General features: G+C 50.5%; 1 protein-coding gene across 1 annotated transcript; it reads left to right on the top strand.

Annotated features, from left to right (window-relative positions):
• The first annotated feature begins 9,872 nt into the window (after positions 1–9,872).
• On the top strand, positions 9,873–15,669 carry BARHL2 (BarH like homeobox 2). Its single transcript, XM_010363692.2, has 3 exons — positions 9,873–10,606; positions 12,470–12,695; positions 14,585–15,669. Exons 1-3 carry the CDS (start codon positions 9,979–9,981, stop codon positions 14,895–14,897), a joined length of 1,167 nt encoding a protein of 388 aa, XP_010361994.1. The 5' UTR covers positions 9,873–9,978; the 3' UTR covers positions 14,898–15,669.
• Positions 15,670–18,208: the final 2,539 nt, after the last annotated feature.

The raw sequence follows: 18,208 nt of genomic DNA, 5'->3' as shown, positions 1-18,208 counted from the left end.
GCGCCTGGCCCAGAGTCGCCAGCCTAGTTCGGGAAAGGAAGCCGCGCCAGGACCTCTGGCGCGGGGCAGAGAGTTGACTGAGGGCAGCTCCCCAGTGGTCTCCGCTACGTCCTCTGGCCGCCGGGACATGAAGACCTAGGCCCGGGTTCGAGGGCCGCGGCAATCTCCGAGGAAGGTGGGCCGGACCTGGGATGCAGAATGCATCTCATTGGGGGCCTCCATCTCCCCGAAGCCTTTCCGCGTTTCCTCGGCCTCCTGGTCCCAGCCGCTGGCCTGTCATCTTCTGCCCGAGGCTCAGCTTGGGACTCCAAGGTGGCCGGAGTCAGCACCATGCCTGGGACGTCTGACCCAAGCAGCAAAGGAGCAGGAAGGAGAACCTCTGGAGGAAGCGCAGGCAGCCATGCGGAGGGCGGGGAGGAAAAGCATATTTATTGGATTGGCATTTCTCTTAACAGAGCTCTTCCCTAATGATATTTACTTAACTGTATTTGACAGCAGTTACGAACACATCTCCGGTAAACAGGATCTATACTCCTTGCGCTTACAACTGCCTGTCAGTTCCTAAGCCAATCGCAGTAATAACTGCTGGATCATTTTAAATGTGGCTAAAACCGACGTTGGACAAAATCAATCTGCCATATGCTGGCTCTGAAGGAAATCACTTGCACAGTTTGACGAATTGCTTGCAGTCCCTCCAGCAATCCATAACTCGCTCTCTTTCTTCTTCTTCCCTCTCTCTCTGCACCCCCATCTCTCCCCTTTTCCTCGGAGCTCCTTCCTCCATTTTACCCTTTCTCGCAGATTCCAGGTAATCCGAAATGGCACTGACCCTTCTCATTCTCCGATTACCTCTCTGAAGCATGAACTTGGGATAAAATCACACATCAGAAAATCCGCCGTAATTATTTTGCGATGCTATCAGTACCGATCAATCACGCGAGCGGCCCAGTGCTGGAATGCCTGGCGCAGCCCGGGACGCGTACCCGCGTCCCGCCTGACTGACAGTTTTGGTAATTAAGTGATTGTATAGACCTCTCCGACTGTTCTAACAACCTTGTCAGGGCCTGTCTGTGGACAGAACAAGCTGAAATCAATGTGCTTCCTGCTCTCTGAGCAGTTCTGATCGTGTACTCAGACTGATCGGGGAGGAGGAATCTGACAAAAGGAAAACAGCGGCTCTAAACGATCGGATTAGGGGGAGTAGGTAGAAAGTTTACTTCTTTGGTGGGGAGGGAAGAGCGAGAGACACGCACCAGATAACAAGAGCTTCGCTGAGCTGGACAGCTGGCCCTGGGCGGAGCAATAGGCTCTGCGCCTGTTACCCTCGGCCCCCAGGCAGGACTGGCGGTACTTTCCTCCCGCCCCCAAGGGGGTGCAGAGGCCTTCCGGGTTGTTGCTGATGGGCTCTGCCCGGCAGCGGACAGCAGCGTCCGCGTACGCCGCAGCCACAACTCGGCAGTACAATCGTTTTCGTCCGGATTAGAGCCAGAGACTGGTGGCTCAGTGTAAATGTCACGCAGCAGCTTTTAATAAATGAATGTTCAGATTGTTAGATTGCGAAGTACATTGTGAGTTCTGTGCGCCTCCCCCCAACCCTTCCCAATCCGGCTTCGAATTCCCCCATCCCCCCCATTCCAGCACACACATCACACCTCGGCGCAAGTTACAAATATGTTACATATTCAGAGTGCTCTCGCCAGGGCGCCTGCGGGAGGGGTACTCTCAGAGTTTAATATCTACCTCGCAGAGGTCTGCGGGGCGCCTGGGCCGACCGCTGGCACCAGGAACGGGAAAAAGACCTGACGGGACCTGCTCTGCGGAGGCATCTTTTACAAGCTCACCCTGGAATCTCTGAAAGAAATTTCCCTTTGGGAAGAGGGCCCTGAAAGCGCAGAGCTAGGAGGCGGGACCTCCAGTTCTCGGCGGAGGGGCTCCAGTTAAGAGTATTTTAATTGTTTCACACCGGCCCTCCCAAATCTTAAAAACCTAACCAATTGAAGGCGCACACACACAAAAGGGGGAAGGGAAGCAAAATCAATCCGCCGAGTTCAAAGCGCAGCGTCGCGGGAGGAGGCTGCAGGGTGCTCGGCGCAGGGCCGAGTGAGCAGCGGAGGGCCCCATCGACCGCGCCGAGACTGCAGCTCCCACCCGGCAGACATCCAGTGGGCTGTGTGTGTTTGTGTGCATGGTGGGGGGTGTCACGCCCTAATCCAGCCCGCCGCTTGCCTGTCTCTCCTCCCCTGCCAGCCAGCAGCCGCCCATCCTCAGAGAGAAAAATGTGAGTGTGAGCACATTACGCACCATTAGGGACACACTACGGTTTTAATGTGGCCTAATTAGTGCCGCTAACCGAGCAAATATTATTATATTGAATAATGATAATATGATGAAAATATTAATGCTTTTGAACTTTGCACATGGGAGCCGTTCTCTCAGTTCTCATGGGATACCCCAAGCACGCTCAGACCCACCAGCAGATGCGGTCGGGCGCACCTCCAGAAAGGCGAGCCCACAGCTCAAGAGATACGTGTGTCATCGCAGGCACAGAAACAACACCCTGGGCCACGCCACAAGTCCCCCACCCACACATCGCCCACCACGCAAAAGACCTTCTTCCAATAGCATTCTCTTTTTCTCTGTAAGAGGCGGTAAAAAGCAAACCAGACAGGAGTCCGCTAGGGTCTCTCTTTACTGCGCTTCTACTTGGCACCCCAGGAATGTTGCAGTGGGCGCTCCGATTGTGTTTAGTCTTCACAGTGGCCACCAGGCAGGTGGAGTTGCGGAAGAAGGACCCACTCAATTAGCATTTAAATTCATAGCCCCTTCTTATTGCCAAATGTTTCTCCCCCGGGTATTTGGTGAAAAACAAGAATTTAACCATTAGGAAATGCGGAAAGCGCCTCAAAATAGGGGTTCGAAATCTTAATTCTCTTACCGATTTTGGTGGGCCGGGGAGTGGGGAAGCGCGCGTGGGCCAGATGGGAGGCACGTCTTGGCTGGCCTGCACCCTCGCCCCCGACGCCCAGCACACCACCTCACTCTTCCCTTCTTGCACCCCCATCACCTTCTCATGGAGCCCAGGGAGACAGAGCCACAGGAGGGTTAGCAGTCCTGTTCTTGCTGCCTGAAGGCAGGTCCAGCTCTTTCCTGGTTGCTGAGCTGCACCAGGACCAGGGCCTAAGCAGGGTTTTCAGAATGAGGCGTTGGGTGTGTTCCGGGAAATAGGGATGCAGGATCCCGGCCCTAGAGCGCCCCCCTCGGACTGAACTGCCTTCTACCCCTGCTGGGGGCCCACAGGTCACATCCCCGCGCTTTGTGGGAGTTCCTTCCAAGAGGAAACGTCGGTGTTAGGTGCTGCTGAATGAGTTGTTCTTCCACGCAACTATTTCTCCCTGGGCGGTGTGTCTGGACCAGAAGTCGCCGCTTAGGCACTTGTCCAGTGGCGTATTCTTGTAGACCTGCGAGAGACTGAGAAAGCTGACCGAGGCTGCGCCCCACCTCCGCGCCCCTCTGCCTCGCACTGTATCTGGGAACGTGGCCCCGCCTGCACCAAAGGCAGAAAACGGGGCGGGGAGCTTTCAATTTGTTCCAGTGATGGCTCTAACTTAATAAGGCGATTGATTAGCACTCAAAGTGCCGTTTTAATTAGCCGCTTGTTAATTAACATCGCAAATGAATTTATCCTTCTCTGATTGGCATCTTTGCTCAGCGCTCTGAGGCTTTGGTTTCTTCTCTGCGTTGGCCTCTACATTCCCTCTTTCTTAGCCTCAGGAGTTGATAGGCTTCAGAGTTCTGTTTATGTATGACATGGCTGTGTCACACCCTTTAATTTCTCCAGGAGCCGGCCTTCAATGGACAATGGTTCAGCTTAGGAGGAGTGAAACAAAATCCTTCCCCATGTCCCTCTCAGCTCTTCCTTCAATTGCCTTCACCTTGTCACCTTCCCAATCTCCACACCTGAATTGGGCCTGCTAAGGTCACCAAACCGTCCATGATTTGAAAATCTAGAAAGAAGGAAACAAGAGTGCGGATGGGGAAAAGAGGATAAAGTCCTTGAGGGGACTGGATCACCTCTTGGGATCAAATCTAAGACTGTGTAATCGGCTGTATATGCTGCTGCCCAGGCCTGTAAACACGTGCAGTTAGTTCCTTTTCCCTTCAAAGTGTCAAGGAGTGTTTTTGTCTCTTCCCGCTGGACCCAGAAGAGACCCCCTAGAGCCAACATATGTCTACAGATTGCAGCCTAGCCCTACAGTCAGGAGATTAAAATTTTGGACAATTCATGGACATTTTTGCACCATTTTTGTAGAGGAATTTGCACCATTTTTGTAGAGGGATGTCTCAGCTACCATAGAAATCCCTCTACATCACACTACTTGAGATGCACTCATGACTGAACACACACTTCATTTCCTTTAGAAAGCTTTACTATTCCCCCAACTTGTCCCAATGTAAGACTCCCCACTCTCTTTCTCACCCCCACTGTAGCAGGTTCTAATTTGTATCATTGTATTTATGACAGTTTTCCAGCACAAGTTCTTGTCAAACCTGAGCTGAGTTGGTGTCCCAGTCTCAAGCACCTGGCATAGAATGAGCATTCAATAATGTTTATCGATTGAGTGCATGAACAAAATGAATGAGGGAAGGAAGAAGTGAAAGCAAATATAGCTACTGGCTGTTGCTTATGCTAGAAATCATTGCCACTTTTGTGTGTAGTATTTAGCAAACTCTGCTTTACATTTTGTAAAGAGCTGTTACATAGAAGGTCTTATTTGGTCATTAAACTCACCCTGTTCTAAGGAAGAACTAGTCTCCTCTTTAGTGGAGGAGGAATTTGGTAATCGAAAGGTTAAGTGCCTTGCCCACGAACACAGAAAGTGGTAAAATGAGATGAAAACTCTCTTCTCCAGCGTTCTGTCCTCTACATTTCTGCTTACTTTCCTGTGGTTTGCCTCTGTACAACACACATCTAACTCCCAAGGAGAGCCAACTTCCTTCCAAACTGCTCATCTTTAAAATTTGGTGAAGCTTATAGCTCTTGCAAATTGTATTATGATATCAGAACTACCTCTTAAAACTTTCATTCCACTAGAATAATTAATAATTACACAGATTATCATTTTAACTTGTTCCTGTTAACATACTTTTCAGTTACCTCTTTTTTTCTTTCATTTTATCTTTCTCCATCTGCTCCCAACTCCACTCTCCCACTTTCAATTTATTTAAGGGACTCAGTTCCGTTCTTTTCATATCTTTGTCTCTGTTTTCTTTTTGGTCAGCAGAGCTGCCAGGATATTTAATGTATTATTTTTTCTAAGTAAATATGTATCAAATTCTAAAGTAGTTGAAAAGATATTGATAAATTGAAAAAAAGAAAGAAAGAAAGAAAGGAAACTTCCGACATTTCTGTAGCTTTGAAATGGCGAGAGGTCAGACAATCGTCAGGGAGACAGCCTCAGAAGGTGGAGAGCTCATTTGTGTATCTTGCATCTTTTATAGAAAGAAACAATAGCACCTCCCTCGGTTCGGAGCTCTTGGCGCCGCCCAGTGGAGGGAAGCGTCTTTGCACCTCATTCCCCTCACTTGGCATTGTCATCATGGGGACCCTTAAAAACGTTCAAATTAAATATAATAGGAAGAAACGCCAGCTCCACGTTCATCACAATGTGTGAGTGAATTTCTTCAAAGTTAAGTTTCATTTTTAAAAAACTGAATGCCCTAGTTTAAACACAATCTCAAATACTAAATCTAGATGGTGAAAGTGGATCATAGAGAGTTTAGGAACAAAATTTGCTAAATATTCAAGTGTTTGAATCATTCTCTGAGGTGAGAAAGGAGCATCTTTGATGCTGACCGCCAGTGATGTGTCCTTCAGAGCCGGGAAGGAAAAGTTTGTTCTCTGTTACCCACAGTTGGCAATAACTGCTTTCTAGGCCAAAATTCCAAAATCTTCCAAATATTAAAAAAGTTTATTTTTTTCTCTTCCCCTTCTCCTAAGGAAATGAGGGCCTGAAAGTGACTGATTATATTTAAACTCATGTCAGTTTAGAGACTCTATTTATTTGTATTTTAAATCCAGTGAGAAAATCTAAGATTAAATCCAGTTAAAGCATTTTCTTTCGTTTAGAAATATGATATATCTGCACCCTGTTGTGTTTCTGAATTGTGATTTTTTAAAAATGAAAAGTGAATTATGTTTGCCAGAATATGCATGACTTCTTGGATGTATACATTATATACTTTCAGGAAAAAGAAAATGCAAGAGAGGAATGTGTCTGGGGAAAAAAAAACTGAGAAAAGTTAAACAAAACTCCAGCTCTGAAAAAAGTTTTTTCATTACGTTTGTAATTTGGTCTTCAAGTCCATTTTGTGAATCTTCAGGCCACCACTAACATAGCAGCCTTGATAAAAGTTAAGGTCGTGTTTTCCCCTCACCTGGAAGCTGATCTAACACCCACCCAGAGAACTCTTCTGTGATATTAACCTTTTCTTAAGAAAATATGATCTGAGACATTCACAAAGTGGGGCCTACTGGGTTCCTGTTTGCTTCGCTTTAGAGTTGTCACAAAACACGCACTCCCCTGCCCCCAACACTTCGACTTTTCTCTCTCCTTCTCTTTTAAGATTTCATTTTTTCGTAGGGTCGTATCTCCATCGTCTCCCCTGCCAATGCTGTGAATTATTCCAAGCAAAAAAAAAAAAAAAAAAAAAAAAAAAAAAAAAAAAAAAAAAACCCTGTCGAACCCCCTAACACAAGCTGTGCGATCAGCCTTTTGAGCTCTTGAGTCATTTTAGGCGTCGGAACAAAACAAAAACAGGCTTAAATGAATTATTTATCAAGGTCGAGAATAATTGATTTGTGCAGTGCCGTAAGTTCTGGATTTTAAATTTGTTTTATCCCCCTCCCCACTTCCCATCCTGAATACGCAGCGTGGGAGTTCGAGTTGGAAGCCCCCCAGGGCTAGGAGAAAACGCACCATATTCGGGAAGTTGGTGGATGATGATGTTGGAATGGGAAGAACCCTAATCGATATTTGAAGAGGGAAGACTAGGTAGCGTCCGCCTGCAGTCTCGGGCAGCCCTAGAGCCTTTCCCGTCCTCCCCACAGCGGTCAACTGTGACAGAGGCGCGGGGCGCTTAGGCTGCAAAGCTGTGCAGCGCCGGGCCCTGCGGCCTCGGATAAGTCACCTCCGCAAGTCCACCGTCTGTGGTTCCGTAACCGCGGCCGAAGGCCGAGGCCGAGCCCGCGAGCTCTCCGGAGGGTCTCTCGGGCCAGCACTCAGTTCAGGCGCCAGAGGCGTTTGATCCAACCCAGTTCCAGCCCAGAGTGGCCAGACCCCACCGGGGGGCCCAGTCACTCGTTCCCGAGGGCCTCCCGGCACCCCTCTGGCCAGCGTCGGCCCCTGCCGGGATGGAGCACGTCCGAGTCCCCGCCTCAGCTCACCAACCCCGTCTCCTCCGCCAAACTCCCCTCGCCTTCCGAGAAGTGCGAGAGCTGCCCGGATTGTGCATCTCCTCGCCTCCGTCCCTTCAATCCCCGCTGTTCTCTCGGAACAGCCCTAGGAAAAATGGCACGAAGACGATGAGAAACAGCTCAACCCACCCTCCAAATAGTGCTGTTTTTTTTTTTTTTTTTTTTTTTTTTTCTGGGTCAAATACACCGATTTCCCTAGGAAAACGCAGGCAGGATGAGTCGGCCAGCTACCCCCTTCCGGACCCAGGGCTCACACAGAAGCAGTTCCGACCGAAAGGCAAAATCTTGTCCCAGGAGGTCATTTGCCTCCCTGACACCCCTCCCTTCGTCCTCAACAGATAAAAGCTGTGGCCCAGAAAGCGACCTCCAGAACTGCAACTAAACCCCAGATTTCGGCCCAGCCTTTAGAGACGTTAAAGGCCACTCGAACATCGTTCCAGACCTAGTCACGGAAGCGATGCCCGCCTCGTAGATTCATAGGGTTCTTAAAATGGTAATTTGGAGTAAAATGTAACTCAAAGAACTTTGAATCATTCATTAGCACCTTATAATTACTCTGCTAATTAGGTTGACACGGCACTTAATCAAGAGTAATATGCCGTCTTGTCACTGGCACTTCCCATTACTCTGACATTCAACAAGAGACAGGTTGGAGACGTCCTAGAGAAAATAATGCAAGTTGATACCCTCCAACGAGGCGTCACAGTCATGCTTCGGGTCCCAAGCGGATCCACAGTGACTGTTTCCTTTCCAAATGAGCGCTCGCTGAAAGGGGCCAGGGGCCAGGGTTGGAGGGACTGCCGGGGGGCGCGGCAGGGGCGCAGGCTGCAGACCAGCCGCTATGGGTCCTGAGCCCCGCGCCCGCCCGACACCGCAGTGAACCGTAGCTGCCCTCGCCACCAGAGAACGCCTCGGGCATTAGCTCCCCTGTTCAGGAGAAAGCGTCTGGCCAGGCATTTCTTCCAGCGCGGGCTCTCACTGGAGACGAGGCTGGGTTCCCGGCTTGGAGCTTCAGGTCTCGTCCTCCCCTAGAGTGCTTGGTGGACGCGGACCCGGCTGTGTCCCTCTCAGGGACCCGCCGCCCGCCGGGCCGAGCCCGAGCGCCTGGGTTCGTTGGGGGAGAAATCAGAGCCCAGAGCCCGCCCGCCCGCTTATGCAAGGCTCTGGCGCCTGAAGTGACACACTTTTCTGTGAATTCCTTCAGGGATCCCCTTCCTCCTCTCTTAATGTCTTCGCACTATTCCCGCGCGCGTTTGGGGAGGCTGCGAGGGCGGCCGCGCTGGAGCTTAAAGGTAAGTCCCTACCCGTCCTCTTTCCCTCTCTCTTCTGACTTAAGAAAACGGGCAAAGCCTTGCTACTTTTGTTTTTTTCTTTCTCCCCTTTGGTTCCCTTTCTCTGGTCTCCCTCTGATCTCTTCCCCGCCTCTCCCTTTGCCCTGCACTCGTGATTGTGGACACCGGGACCACTTGACTCGGAGTTCGGCTCAGGGATGCGGGCTCAGGGATGTGCGGCTTCTAAAAAGAGCAGCGAAGTCCGAGCCGGGTCCGCTGACCGGCTCGCGAGCGCTGCGCCTATTGGCTCCCGGCACGTCGGCGTCCCTCGCTCGCGCGGGCGCGGCCAATGGGGGCGCGGGGCCGGGCGCGCGGCCTCGGCAGCGGGGGCGCGGGCCGGCGCGGCGCGGCGCTGGGAGCGGCGGCAGTGGCCGTGACGTCACGGGAGGGGGTCGGCGCCGCCCGCGAGCAGCCGGATTACAAGCGAACGCGCCTGGCAGCGGCCGGAGTCACCCGGCATCGCGTCTCCGCCGCCTGCGCTGCCTGCGCCGGTTCCTTCTCGCTGTCCTCCTGTTCCTCCTCCTCCTCGCGTTGCCGCGGCCGCTGCGGCCGTGTCTGCCCCGCAACTTTCCAAGAAAGTTCAGAAACTCGGCTACGGGGCTACCGAGTGGCTCGCGGCTGCCACCTCGGGAGCCGCGGGGGAGCTCTGAGGGCTAGCGGCCGCCCGGGCCTCGCGGTCGCTGCACCTGCCGTGTCCGCCGCCGCCACCGCTGCTGCCAGGTGCCAGGCTGTGGGCAGACCCCGGCAGCGGCGGCGGCGGCGGCGGCTTCGGGGTAGCTTCCCGCCGCTTGCGCCTTCGTCTGGGTCCTCCGCGTCGCCACCGCCGCGCCACGTGCGCAGTCGTTCCTGGAGCGCTAGTTCCTGGAGCGCACGTTCCGAGCTTTCTCAGAAAAATTTTTAACTACCCCCGCCCCCCGCATCATCTTTTTTTTCTTCCCACTCCTACTTTTTGCATAAGAGAAAAAAAGTTGTGTCGAAAGTATCCACAGATTGCCACTTCCCAATTACCCTTCCTTCTCTCCCCGCCCCACTTTTTGTTTTTGTTTTTGTTTTTGTTTTTTTTTTTAAGCGGCGGCAACATTGTTTGGTATTATTTTGTTTTACGATCGATAGCTTCCTTCGCTGGTTCGGGGCGGCTGCTGAACGGCGGAGTGGCGTGGACCTCATGTAGAAATGACAACAATGGAAGGGGCCAGCGGGTCGAGTTTTGGAATAGACACGATTTTATCCAGTGCCAGTTCAGGCAGCCCGGGCATGATGAATGGAGATTTCCGCCCGCTCGGTGAGGCCAGGACCGCGGATTTTAGGAGTCAGGCCACCCCATCTCCCTGTTCGGAGATTGATACCGTAGGGACGGCGCCTTCTTCTCCTATTTCAGTCACCATGGAGCCCCCGGAGCAGCATCTGGTAGCAGACGCGACCCAGCATCATCACCACCTCCACCACAGCCAGCAGCCGCCGCTACCGGCCGCGGCCCCGACCCAAAGTTTGCAGCCTTCGCCCCAACAGCAGCCGCCGCCGCCGCCGCCACAGCAGCCGCCGCCGCCCGCCCAGCAGCTGGGCTCGGCCGCCTCGGCCCCCAGGACTTCCACGTCTTCTTTTTTAATTAAGGACATCTTGGGCGACAGCAAACCTCTGGCGGCATGTGCACCCTACAGCACCAGCGTATCCTCTCCCCACCACACCCCGAAGCAGGAGAGCAACGCAGTGCACGAGAGCTTCAGGCCAAAGCTCGAGCAGGAGGACAGCAAAACCAAACTCGACAAGCGGGAGGATTCCCAGAGCGACATCAAATGCCACGGTGAGTCCCGCCACCCAGCGCTCTTGGCTTGTCCTCCTGGTTCCCAATATCCCCTTTAGTCTTCAGCAGATCTCTGCTGGGGAGCGATTCCGGGCGCATCTCGGGCGACTGGGCGATGGTTAAAAGACTGCAAGCTGAAGGGAGGCCTGGGCGTGAGATTTGGGGACTCTTCAAAGTTCTGTTTATTGTTAAATTTCTACCCAACAACCTTCAACGGCCATCCAGCTCCTTCCTTTGTTTTACTTAATTTTAATCTATTGGGGGTTAGGGGCGGCGGAGGGCATCCGACAGGAAATACTTTTCGTTGATAAAAGGGATGGACTTGGGGTTTTTCTAGCTGAGACTTTGGGAATGGGAATGGGAATGTGGGGAGGTGGGAGAGAGAAACCACTTAGCTAGCGTGGATGTGATCACAACCTGGTGTTCGTTCTTTAATGCAAGTGATTTCACCCCCCACCTTATTTTCTAAACACCATCACAGGAATTATCGGTTTTAATGAAGGAAAAATTTCTGAGTTTCATGAACAGAGCAACTTTTAAAAAATTAGATCGTGGTTAGTATAGGGAAGCCTGTAAAAATTTGTAATCAGTTTCTTAAAAGCACCCTTCTTATCCTATGGCCTCAACTGCGTATCTGTATCCTATGAAGATTTTTGGCCCCTTACAAGTAATTAGGAGGTAGCATTTATAAAAATAAAATCTTTTGAAATTGGATTAATCTCCTTTTTGTTAAAAAAAGATGACAATGGAAATTGTCCTTGAACTCCCTTTTCCCATTTTCTCCTCAGACAATTTCACAAGTAAATGTGGTAGTCTTTGCATGGGAAGAGTTTTAACATACCAGGAGTGTTTTTCCTTTACAGGTAACGTTGTTTATTATTATTGATCCTTGTTTTTTCTGGTAAAGAAATATGCTGACTGTCTGGAAGCTAGGACGTTAGCTCCTCATTTTACTGTTACAGCATTAGCGTAATAGTGTCCAAAACAGATGTACAGTCTGGTCTGGCGATTTTTTGTGCACCAACCTCCCCAGTGGGTCAATTAGAGAGATTATTGTTCTTCCTGCAGGGAAGATCAAGGAGCACTGCACAAACGGGTACAAACAGGGAGGGATTGACATATCGATTTCCCAGCATTTCAGTAAAAAACCAAAGTTGACAAATAGAATCCGGAAATCTCCATGCTGTCACCTGGATGGGCTCAGTGATTTTGAGCTCAACTCAGTGTTTGGGTGACATACTCTTTGTGAAACTTTAAAAGACCCGATGCAGGCTTCAGAAAGCTTGATTCCAACATTTCCCAGGTGCATCTGAAAAAGAAAAACAAACACCCATAACTTTCAGAAAACAGAAAAAAGTAAAATGAAAAAGATGCCCCCTCCTCAAAAAAAAAAAAAAAAAACACAAAAAAAGGAGTAGAAAGACCCTTTGAAAAGTACCAAATCAGTTAAACAAAGTCAGCATATTTCTTTACCAGAAAAACAAGGATCAATAAACAATACTGAAAACAATAAAGAAAAGGGAGAGCATCTCTCTCAATCAAGGAAACAATAACAAAATAATCCTTTTTAAAAGTTTTATTTTAAAAAATTTTTACTTTTTAGCTTCCAACCATGTGAAGATCAGACCCCCTTTTAGACCCCCTTTGGAACCTCTGAACAAGGTCCCACACTCTGCAGTCTGAAAGCAGTCTTCTTCCTCCACATGGGCTAAGGCCTGAGTGTGTGTGTGTGTTCTGGTGGTGGCAGAGTGTAGTCCCCCGAGGCCAGTGGTTGGCTTGGGAATGTGGAAGTGTATGCCAGGAGGACACTCAGTCCTCCCCATTCCAGGCTAACTTACCACTGTGTCTGGGTTTTTATGGTAGGGACAAAGGAGGAAGGAGACCGGGAGATTACGAGTAGCCGTGAGAGTCCCCCTGTGAGAGCCAAGAAGCCTCGAAAAGCAAGGACAGCTTTTTCCGACCACCAGCTCAATCAACTGGAGCGTAGCTTTGAGCGGCAGAAGTATCTGAGCGTGCAGGATCGCATGGACCTGGCTGCAGCGCTCAACCTCACTGACACCCAAGTCAAGACCTGGTACCAGAACCGCAGGTAAGGGAGGCAGTTTGTGGGAACAAAGGTGTCTGGCTGTTTAAGTCATGAATCTTCTTCCCTCCTGGCCTCCAGAGACTCTAAGGACTGAGAGAGACCCTGGAGTGGGCACTTGGGTGCTTTAAGGATGAGGTAGGGATGAGCCACACCCCCAAGGTGAGAGGGACCAAAGGGCAGCTGGAATTTGGACAATTTTGCACTTCTAAGTGCTTTAACAGGTGTTACTTTTCCTCTGAAACCCGAGCCGCTGGAATTCCCCCCACTTCATCCCCAAATCAATGAAGCCACACCTTCTCAAATTGAGACATCTGTGCAGCTGACACTCAGGTCCAGAGAGCCTGCGCGGTGCACCCCTTGGGCCCGCCCCAGGCTGGTTCCAAAGGTTTGTAGCTGACAACAACAAGGCCTGGCCCAGCTATTGCTATCTTCACAGAGCTGTCCCAGCAGCCTCTGCGTCAATGTCCTTGCTTTGGCCTGTGAGGCGGCTGGGAGAAGCAGGGTCCCAGCCTTGGTCAGTATAGCTGCAGAGACTAGGAGAGCCCAGCTGGGTTAGAGTTGGTTTGGCAGCTGCAGGCTGGAGAATCGGCGGCTGGCCAAGCATCCGTGCAGGGAGAAGGAGGGAGTGTGGGTCTGTCCCCTGTACTGGCTGCCTTTGCTGTCTCAACATGGAGCAAGAGTGCTGCAGAACCTTCCTGGCACTGCTCCTTCTCTAGAAGGGAAATTAAGAAAGCAAAAGTGGCTGGTAGTGCTTGCTGGGCCGGGAAGTGTAGAGCGGAACCTGGGCGATCTGAGGCAGAGGTTTCGCTATGTTTTCAAGCCTGGCGCTCATCTCCTTGTCTTGATTTTCTCTCCCCCTCCTTTTCTCTCGCTTGTGTTCTAATCGTCCATAAGTGCGGTTGGAAATGCCCACCCAGTCGTCATCTTTACCATAATTTTCTGTCTCATTACATACGGTTTCAGCCACCCTAATTCTGTCGGAAAACATTAGTGTCATTTGTAGCCAATTTAAAATGGGCGACATGTTTATTAATTTGGCTGGAGCTGCCGAGTATGGATGACCCACCAGTCCTGCGTTCCTTCATAAGGCATTTGAGCAACCGCCTGCTCTCTTCTTCCTAGCAGGGTGTGCAGTGGGGGAGGGAGGAGACTGAGAAAAGCTGATCACAGGTTTTAATTGTTACTTTCTCCCTGAGGAGGTAATATCTTGAAATGCATTTCCCCCCTCAGAATGGCCAGGAGGTAATTTGCCCTTGGGAGAGCCCTCCCTCAAATGAATTCCATTCTGAGACCTTGTTGCCATCCTCCCCTTAAGCTCCCTGCCCACTGTAAGGTCCTGTCAGGCTTATGAGAGAAATATGTCTCCCAGCCCTGGGGACTGAGAGGAGCTAGGGTCCCTGACTTAGGAGTCTCTGCATCCTTTTGTTTACGGTTTCTTCTCTCTCAGCCTGTGGGGGAAGGAAGAGGGGCTGAGAGCAGACTCTTTGGGATTGTTGGGAGTGGGGGGATATGGAAGGGAAATTAAGGAAGGAGGAAAGTGACTACTTGTGGAAGTCTTCTTTGGCCCTAAGGAAAGTTTCCAGAAGTAGTCAAACTACAAGGGGGCAACAGCAGAGCAGAGCTTTAGGAAAAGGCAGCAAAGCTTGTAGGATCTCATTTGTGAGGGTCTCTGCCATTGAAGGTATAATTTACAAAACTAGCTTTGGGTTTGGGTCATTCTGGGAGCAAGGCTGGGGCAGGAGATGTAGTGCATTGCCAGTTTGAATAGGTCTCTGAGTCTTCCTGCCACCCAGGGGAGAAAGAAGGAGGAGGCAGGAAGGGGCCAGAGAAGGGGCTGGGTCTTGGTGCCTGGACCATGCCCACAGCATGCCTGCACGCCCGCTTTCTTTCAGGACCAAGTGGAAGCGGCAGACAGCGGTGGGCCTGGAATTGCTGGCGGAGGCAGGGAACTACTCAGCGCTGCAGAGGATGTTTCCATCGCCTTATTTCTATCACCCAAGCCTGCTGGGCAGCATGGACAGCACTACGGCGGCGGCGGCTGCCGCTGCCATGTACAGCAGCATGTACCGGACTCCTCCAGCACCCCATCCCCAGCTGCAGCGGCCCCTGGTGCCCCGTGTGCTCATCCATGGCCTAGGGCCTGGGGGACAGCCAGCACTTAATCCCTTGTCCAGCCCCATCCCAGGCACCCCACACCCCCGGTGAAAACATTGCAGGAAGGCACTGCAATCCCTTCCCCATATCCCTGCCCAACCTGGACTGCTGCCCTTCCTCTCCCCGCTCCAGGCCACTAGGCCTCCCTTGCAGCCGACTCTGGAAGGCAGAGGAGTAAGAGAGAAAGATGCTTACCAGTGGGTCGGGGACCCCCAAAGAGGAGCCAGCCCTCTGCTCTCCATCTCCCCACCCCTAGAAACAGGGCTGGAAAGCTCCCCCACAGCAGTGTGACTGGCGAAAATGCTGACCCCACTCAAAGTGCGACCAGTAAGTGAAAACATCAACAAAAACAAAACCTCAGATTCTTTTAAAAAAATAACTTTAGGGACAAGCAGGAGGGAGGGAGGGGGGAGGGCTCAGGAGGGAAGAAAGAAGGGCACGGAGCGGAAACCGCACAGGCAGAACTGTAGATGGACAGCCAGCCTCAAGTGCTGAGGCAAAGGGCATTGCCGAGGACATTCCGTCTGCCCCAGAGAAAAGAGGAGGGTAACTGAGAACTTTGCACTGATTTCTCATGACCTTTTTTCTTTTGGAAAAGTGGCATGCTCCATAATATGAAAAAAATGTACATTTGAAAGACTGAGTGATAAGTGATATATCATATTTATTATATGTTGTCCAAAAAGAGTCACTTATATACGTTAGTAAAAACATGATTTTTCTTTTCATGTCTTTTTGATTCAGTAAAATAAATGCTTAGACAAAAATATAGATTTTTTTGTGATTGAAAATTACAAAAATAAAGTTTATCTTTTTTTAACAAGTGATGAAATCCAAGGGAGCTGATTTTACTAAAGCAGAATGTACTATGATGAAGTGCTGACTTGGTTTAGAACAACAAATTTCTTTTGAAATAGGAATTTACAAAATCCGTAAAGAAGTTGGGTTGGCTTGTATAAAAGCAGCTCCATTTTTCGTGCCGGCCTCTTCGGAACCATTATTTAATAAGTGTGAGTTCCTTTCTTTTTAAGTGGATGGTTTCAAAGCAACCCAGGAGGCCTTGGGAGAAAAACTGTACTTATAGGCTGTTGGTGCTGGCTAAGTCGGCCACCAACTTTGCTGCCATCCTGACCTGCATAGAGGCCCCCGCTTGACCGATGGTGTGGTGATCCCTCGGTCCGCCCCTCCTCCTTCTCCTAGGGGTCTTCCTGGGGCAGCGAGGGTCCTAAGCGTTGGGCAGTGATGACAACGCTGACAGGGGCTGGGCGGCGGGCGGACTCTCCTCGGGCCTTGCAGCTGTTCTGCTGCCCGCGGCTGGGCGCCCGCGCTGTCGGACAGCCTGTGAGCGGGAGGCTGTGGGACGAGCAATTAGGACGCCCCCGGGGGGACTTGGAGAGGCCCAAGTAACAAACCCTTGTGGCGGCTTTGATCCTTGCCTTCTCAGTCCCTGGCGGCGGGCATCCAGCCCCCAGCCCCATGCGAAGCCGCTTGTCCTAGTGAGTTCGTTGTGCTGCGGTGCCTGGAGCTCCTTTGCAAGGGTGAACTCAGGCTGAGACTGGCTGCCAAGCCTTTTATCTGCACCCCTGGGACAGCTGGGACTGCAAAATAGGAGACCCTGCCCAGAGTGTGGAGGAGGCCCGCTGCCTGCTTTAGGAGTGTGTGTGTGTGTGTGTGTGTGTGTGTGTGTGTGTGTGTAAGTAAATGTTTGTAGCACCCTGGCCTAAGTCAACCATAAACACCACCCCTCACCCCCCACCAGGCTGGTTCCCCACCAGGTTCAGTGCTCAGAACTGTATGAAGGAGCCACTTAATGCAGCTACAGTTCCCAGGTTGCTCCCACTCCTCTCCAGCCCCCAGGTCACTTCCCGAGTAGCCAGAGTCAGATCTCGTATCTGGGTATCCTCACATTTCTATCCTCACTCATACTCTAGTACAGTGACAAAGAGGTAATACAAGCAGCTAAAATACATTTGGACCTGGCCTCCAGCTTTCTCTGATGGTTGAACCTTAGTGTAGTTAAAAATGTTTTTAAAAATGTGAAGTGATGTGGGAATGTATATTTTGGAGGGGTGGGAAAGAAGAGAAGAAAGGTGAAATCCAGGTGGAAATTGCCTGGGGGCACCTTGATCAGATCTTGGCTAATTAGGAAGTGGTTTGCAGATTTATCTCCGGCTCATCAATTTGCTTTAAACTTGGTCTTGGTCTTGTTTGATTCTAACAAAAGGGTCTGGACTGGCCCTTCTCATTTTCTGCCTGCTTAGCTGAGACAAACTTAGAGAGCTGGGCTTGGCTGGAAATTGGGCACTGCTATGTCTAGTTAGGATGTCCAATACCTAGGCACTTAGCAGACCCTCCTTGTTTCATCTGGCAGTTGGGCTTTTTGATCAAGTTTAAACAGTTTAAAAGTGGTCTGCCTAGGCCTAAAAAGGCACTCTCCACGGTTTGAGGGTGCTATAATTTCTGTTTGTACTGAAATTGGGGCTGGTCAACTCTAGGCACAAGGAGGGATTTGAGAAGCCACAGAGTTCATGCACACAAAGAATCTGTACAAAGAATTAACTTAGATCCAGGTATGAAAAACACACAAAACTACAAATCCAAACAAGGCCAGAGCACCCATTTGCTGCCAGCAGTCCCCAGCCACCTGCAGGAGGGTGGGCCCGGAAGTCTGCCCACTGCCGCTTTACACTCAAGGCTGAACTTGAACTCCTGAGGCAGACAATGCAGGGGGAAGCACTGTGCCTACAGAGACAAGATCTCTTAATTAACCTCATATTCCTCTTCTGCTAGCAATTACTCAGGATCCATTATAGTCCTCCCCAAATCCAAGTTTCTTCAAAGTCATGTTTTCTTTCACGCCCTAAATCATGCAACTGAATGTGTCAATGTCCTTTCTAAATTTGTTTGGTTACCTGCTGTTGCATACAAGTTGGCAGATTGGATGTTGTGGGGTGGGGGAGATTGTCCTAGGAAGAAAAGTTGGGTGAGTGCCTGGTTCCTTCCTTCCTTCCTTCCTTCCTTCCTTCCTTCCTTCCTTCCTTCCTTCCTTCCTTCCTTCCTTTCCTTTCCTTTCCTTTCCTTTCCTTTCCTTCCTTCCTTTCCTTTCCTTTCCTTTCCTTTCCCTTTCTTTTTCTTTTTTCTTTTCTTTTTTTCTTTTCTTTCTCTCCCTCCCTCCCTTCCTTCCTTCCTTTCCCTCCCTCCCTCCCTCCCTCCCTCCCTCCCTCTCTCTCTCTCTCTCTCTCTCCCTTTCTTTCTTTCTTTCTTTCTTTCTTTCTTTCTTTCTTTCTTTCTTTCTTTCTTTCTTTCTTTCTTTCTTTCTTTCTTTCTTTCTTTCTTTCTTTCTTTCTTTCTTTCTTTCTTTC

Source organism: Rhinopithecus roxellana, chromosome 12 (assembly GCF_007565055.1).
Source record: "Rhinopithecus roxellana isolate Shanxi Qingling chromosome 12, ASM756505v1, whole genome shotgun sequence".
Classification (NCBI taxonomy): domain Eukaryota; kingdom Metazoa; phylum Chordata; class Mammalia; order Primates; family Cercopithecidae; genus Rhinopithecus; species Rhinopithecus roxellana.
This window is presented reverse-complemented; position numbering and strand designations above follow the sequence as displayed.

Bases quoted from the DNA above. Each gene is read 5' to 3' on its own strand.
- BARHL2 (XM_010363692.2), top strand. From the start codon at position 9,979: ATGACAACAATGGAAGGGGCCAGCGGGTCGAGTTTTGGAATAGACACG. The intron at 10,607-12,469 runs GTGAGTCCCGCC...TTTTTATGGTAG, and splicing joins GAGCGACATCAAATGCCACG to GGACAAAGGAGGAAGGAGAC. The intron at 12,696-14,584 runs GTAAGGGAGGCA...GCTTTCTTTCAG, and splicing joins ACCTGGTACCAGAACCGCAG to GACCAAGTGGAAGCGGCAGA.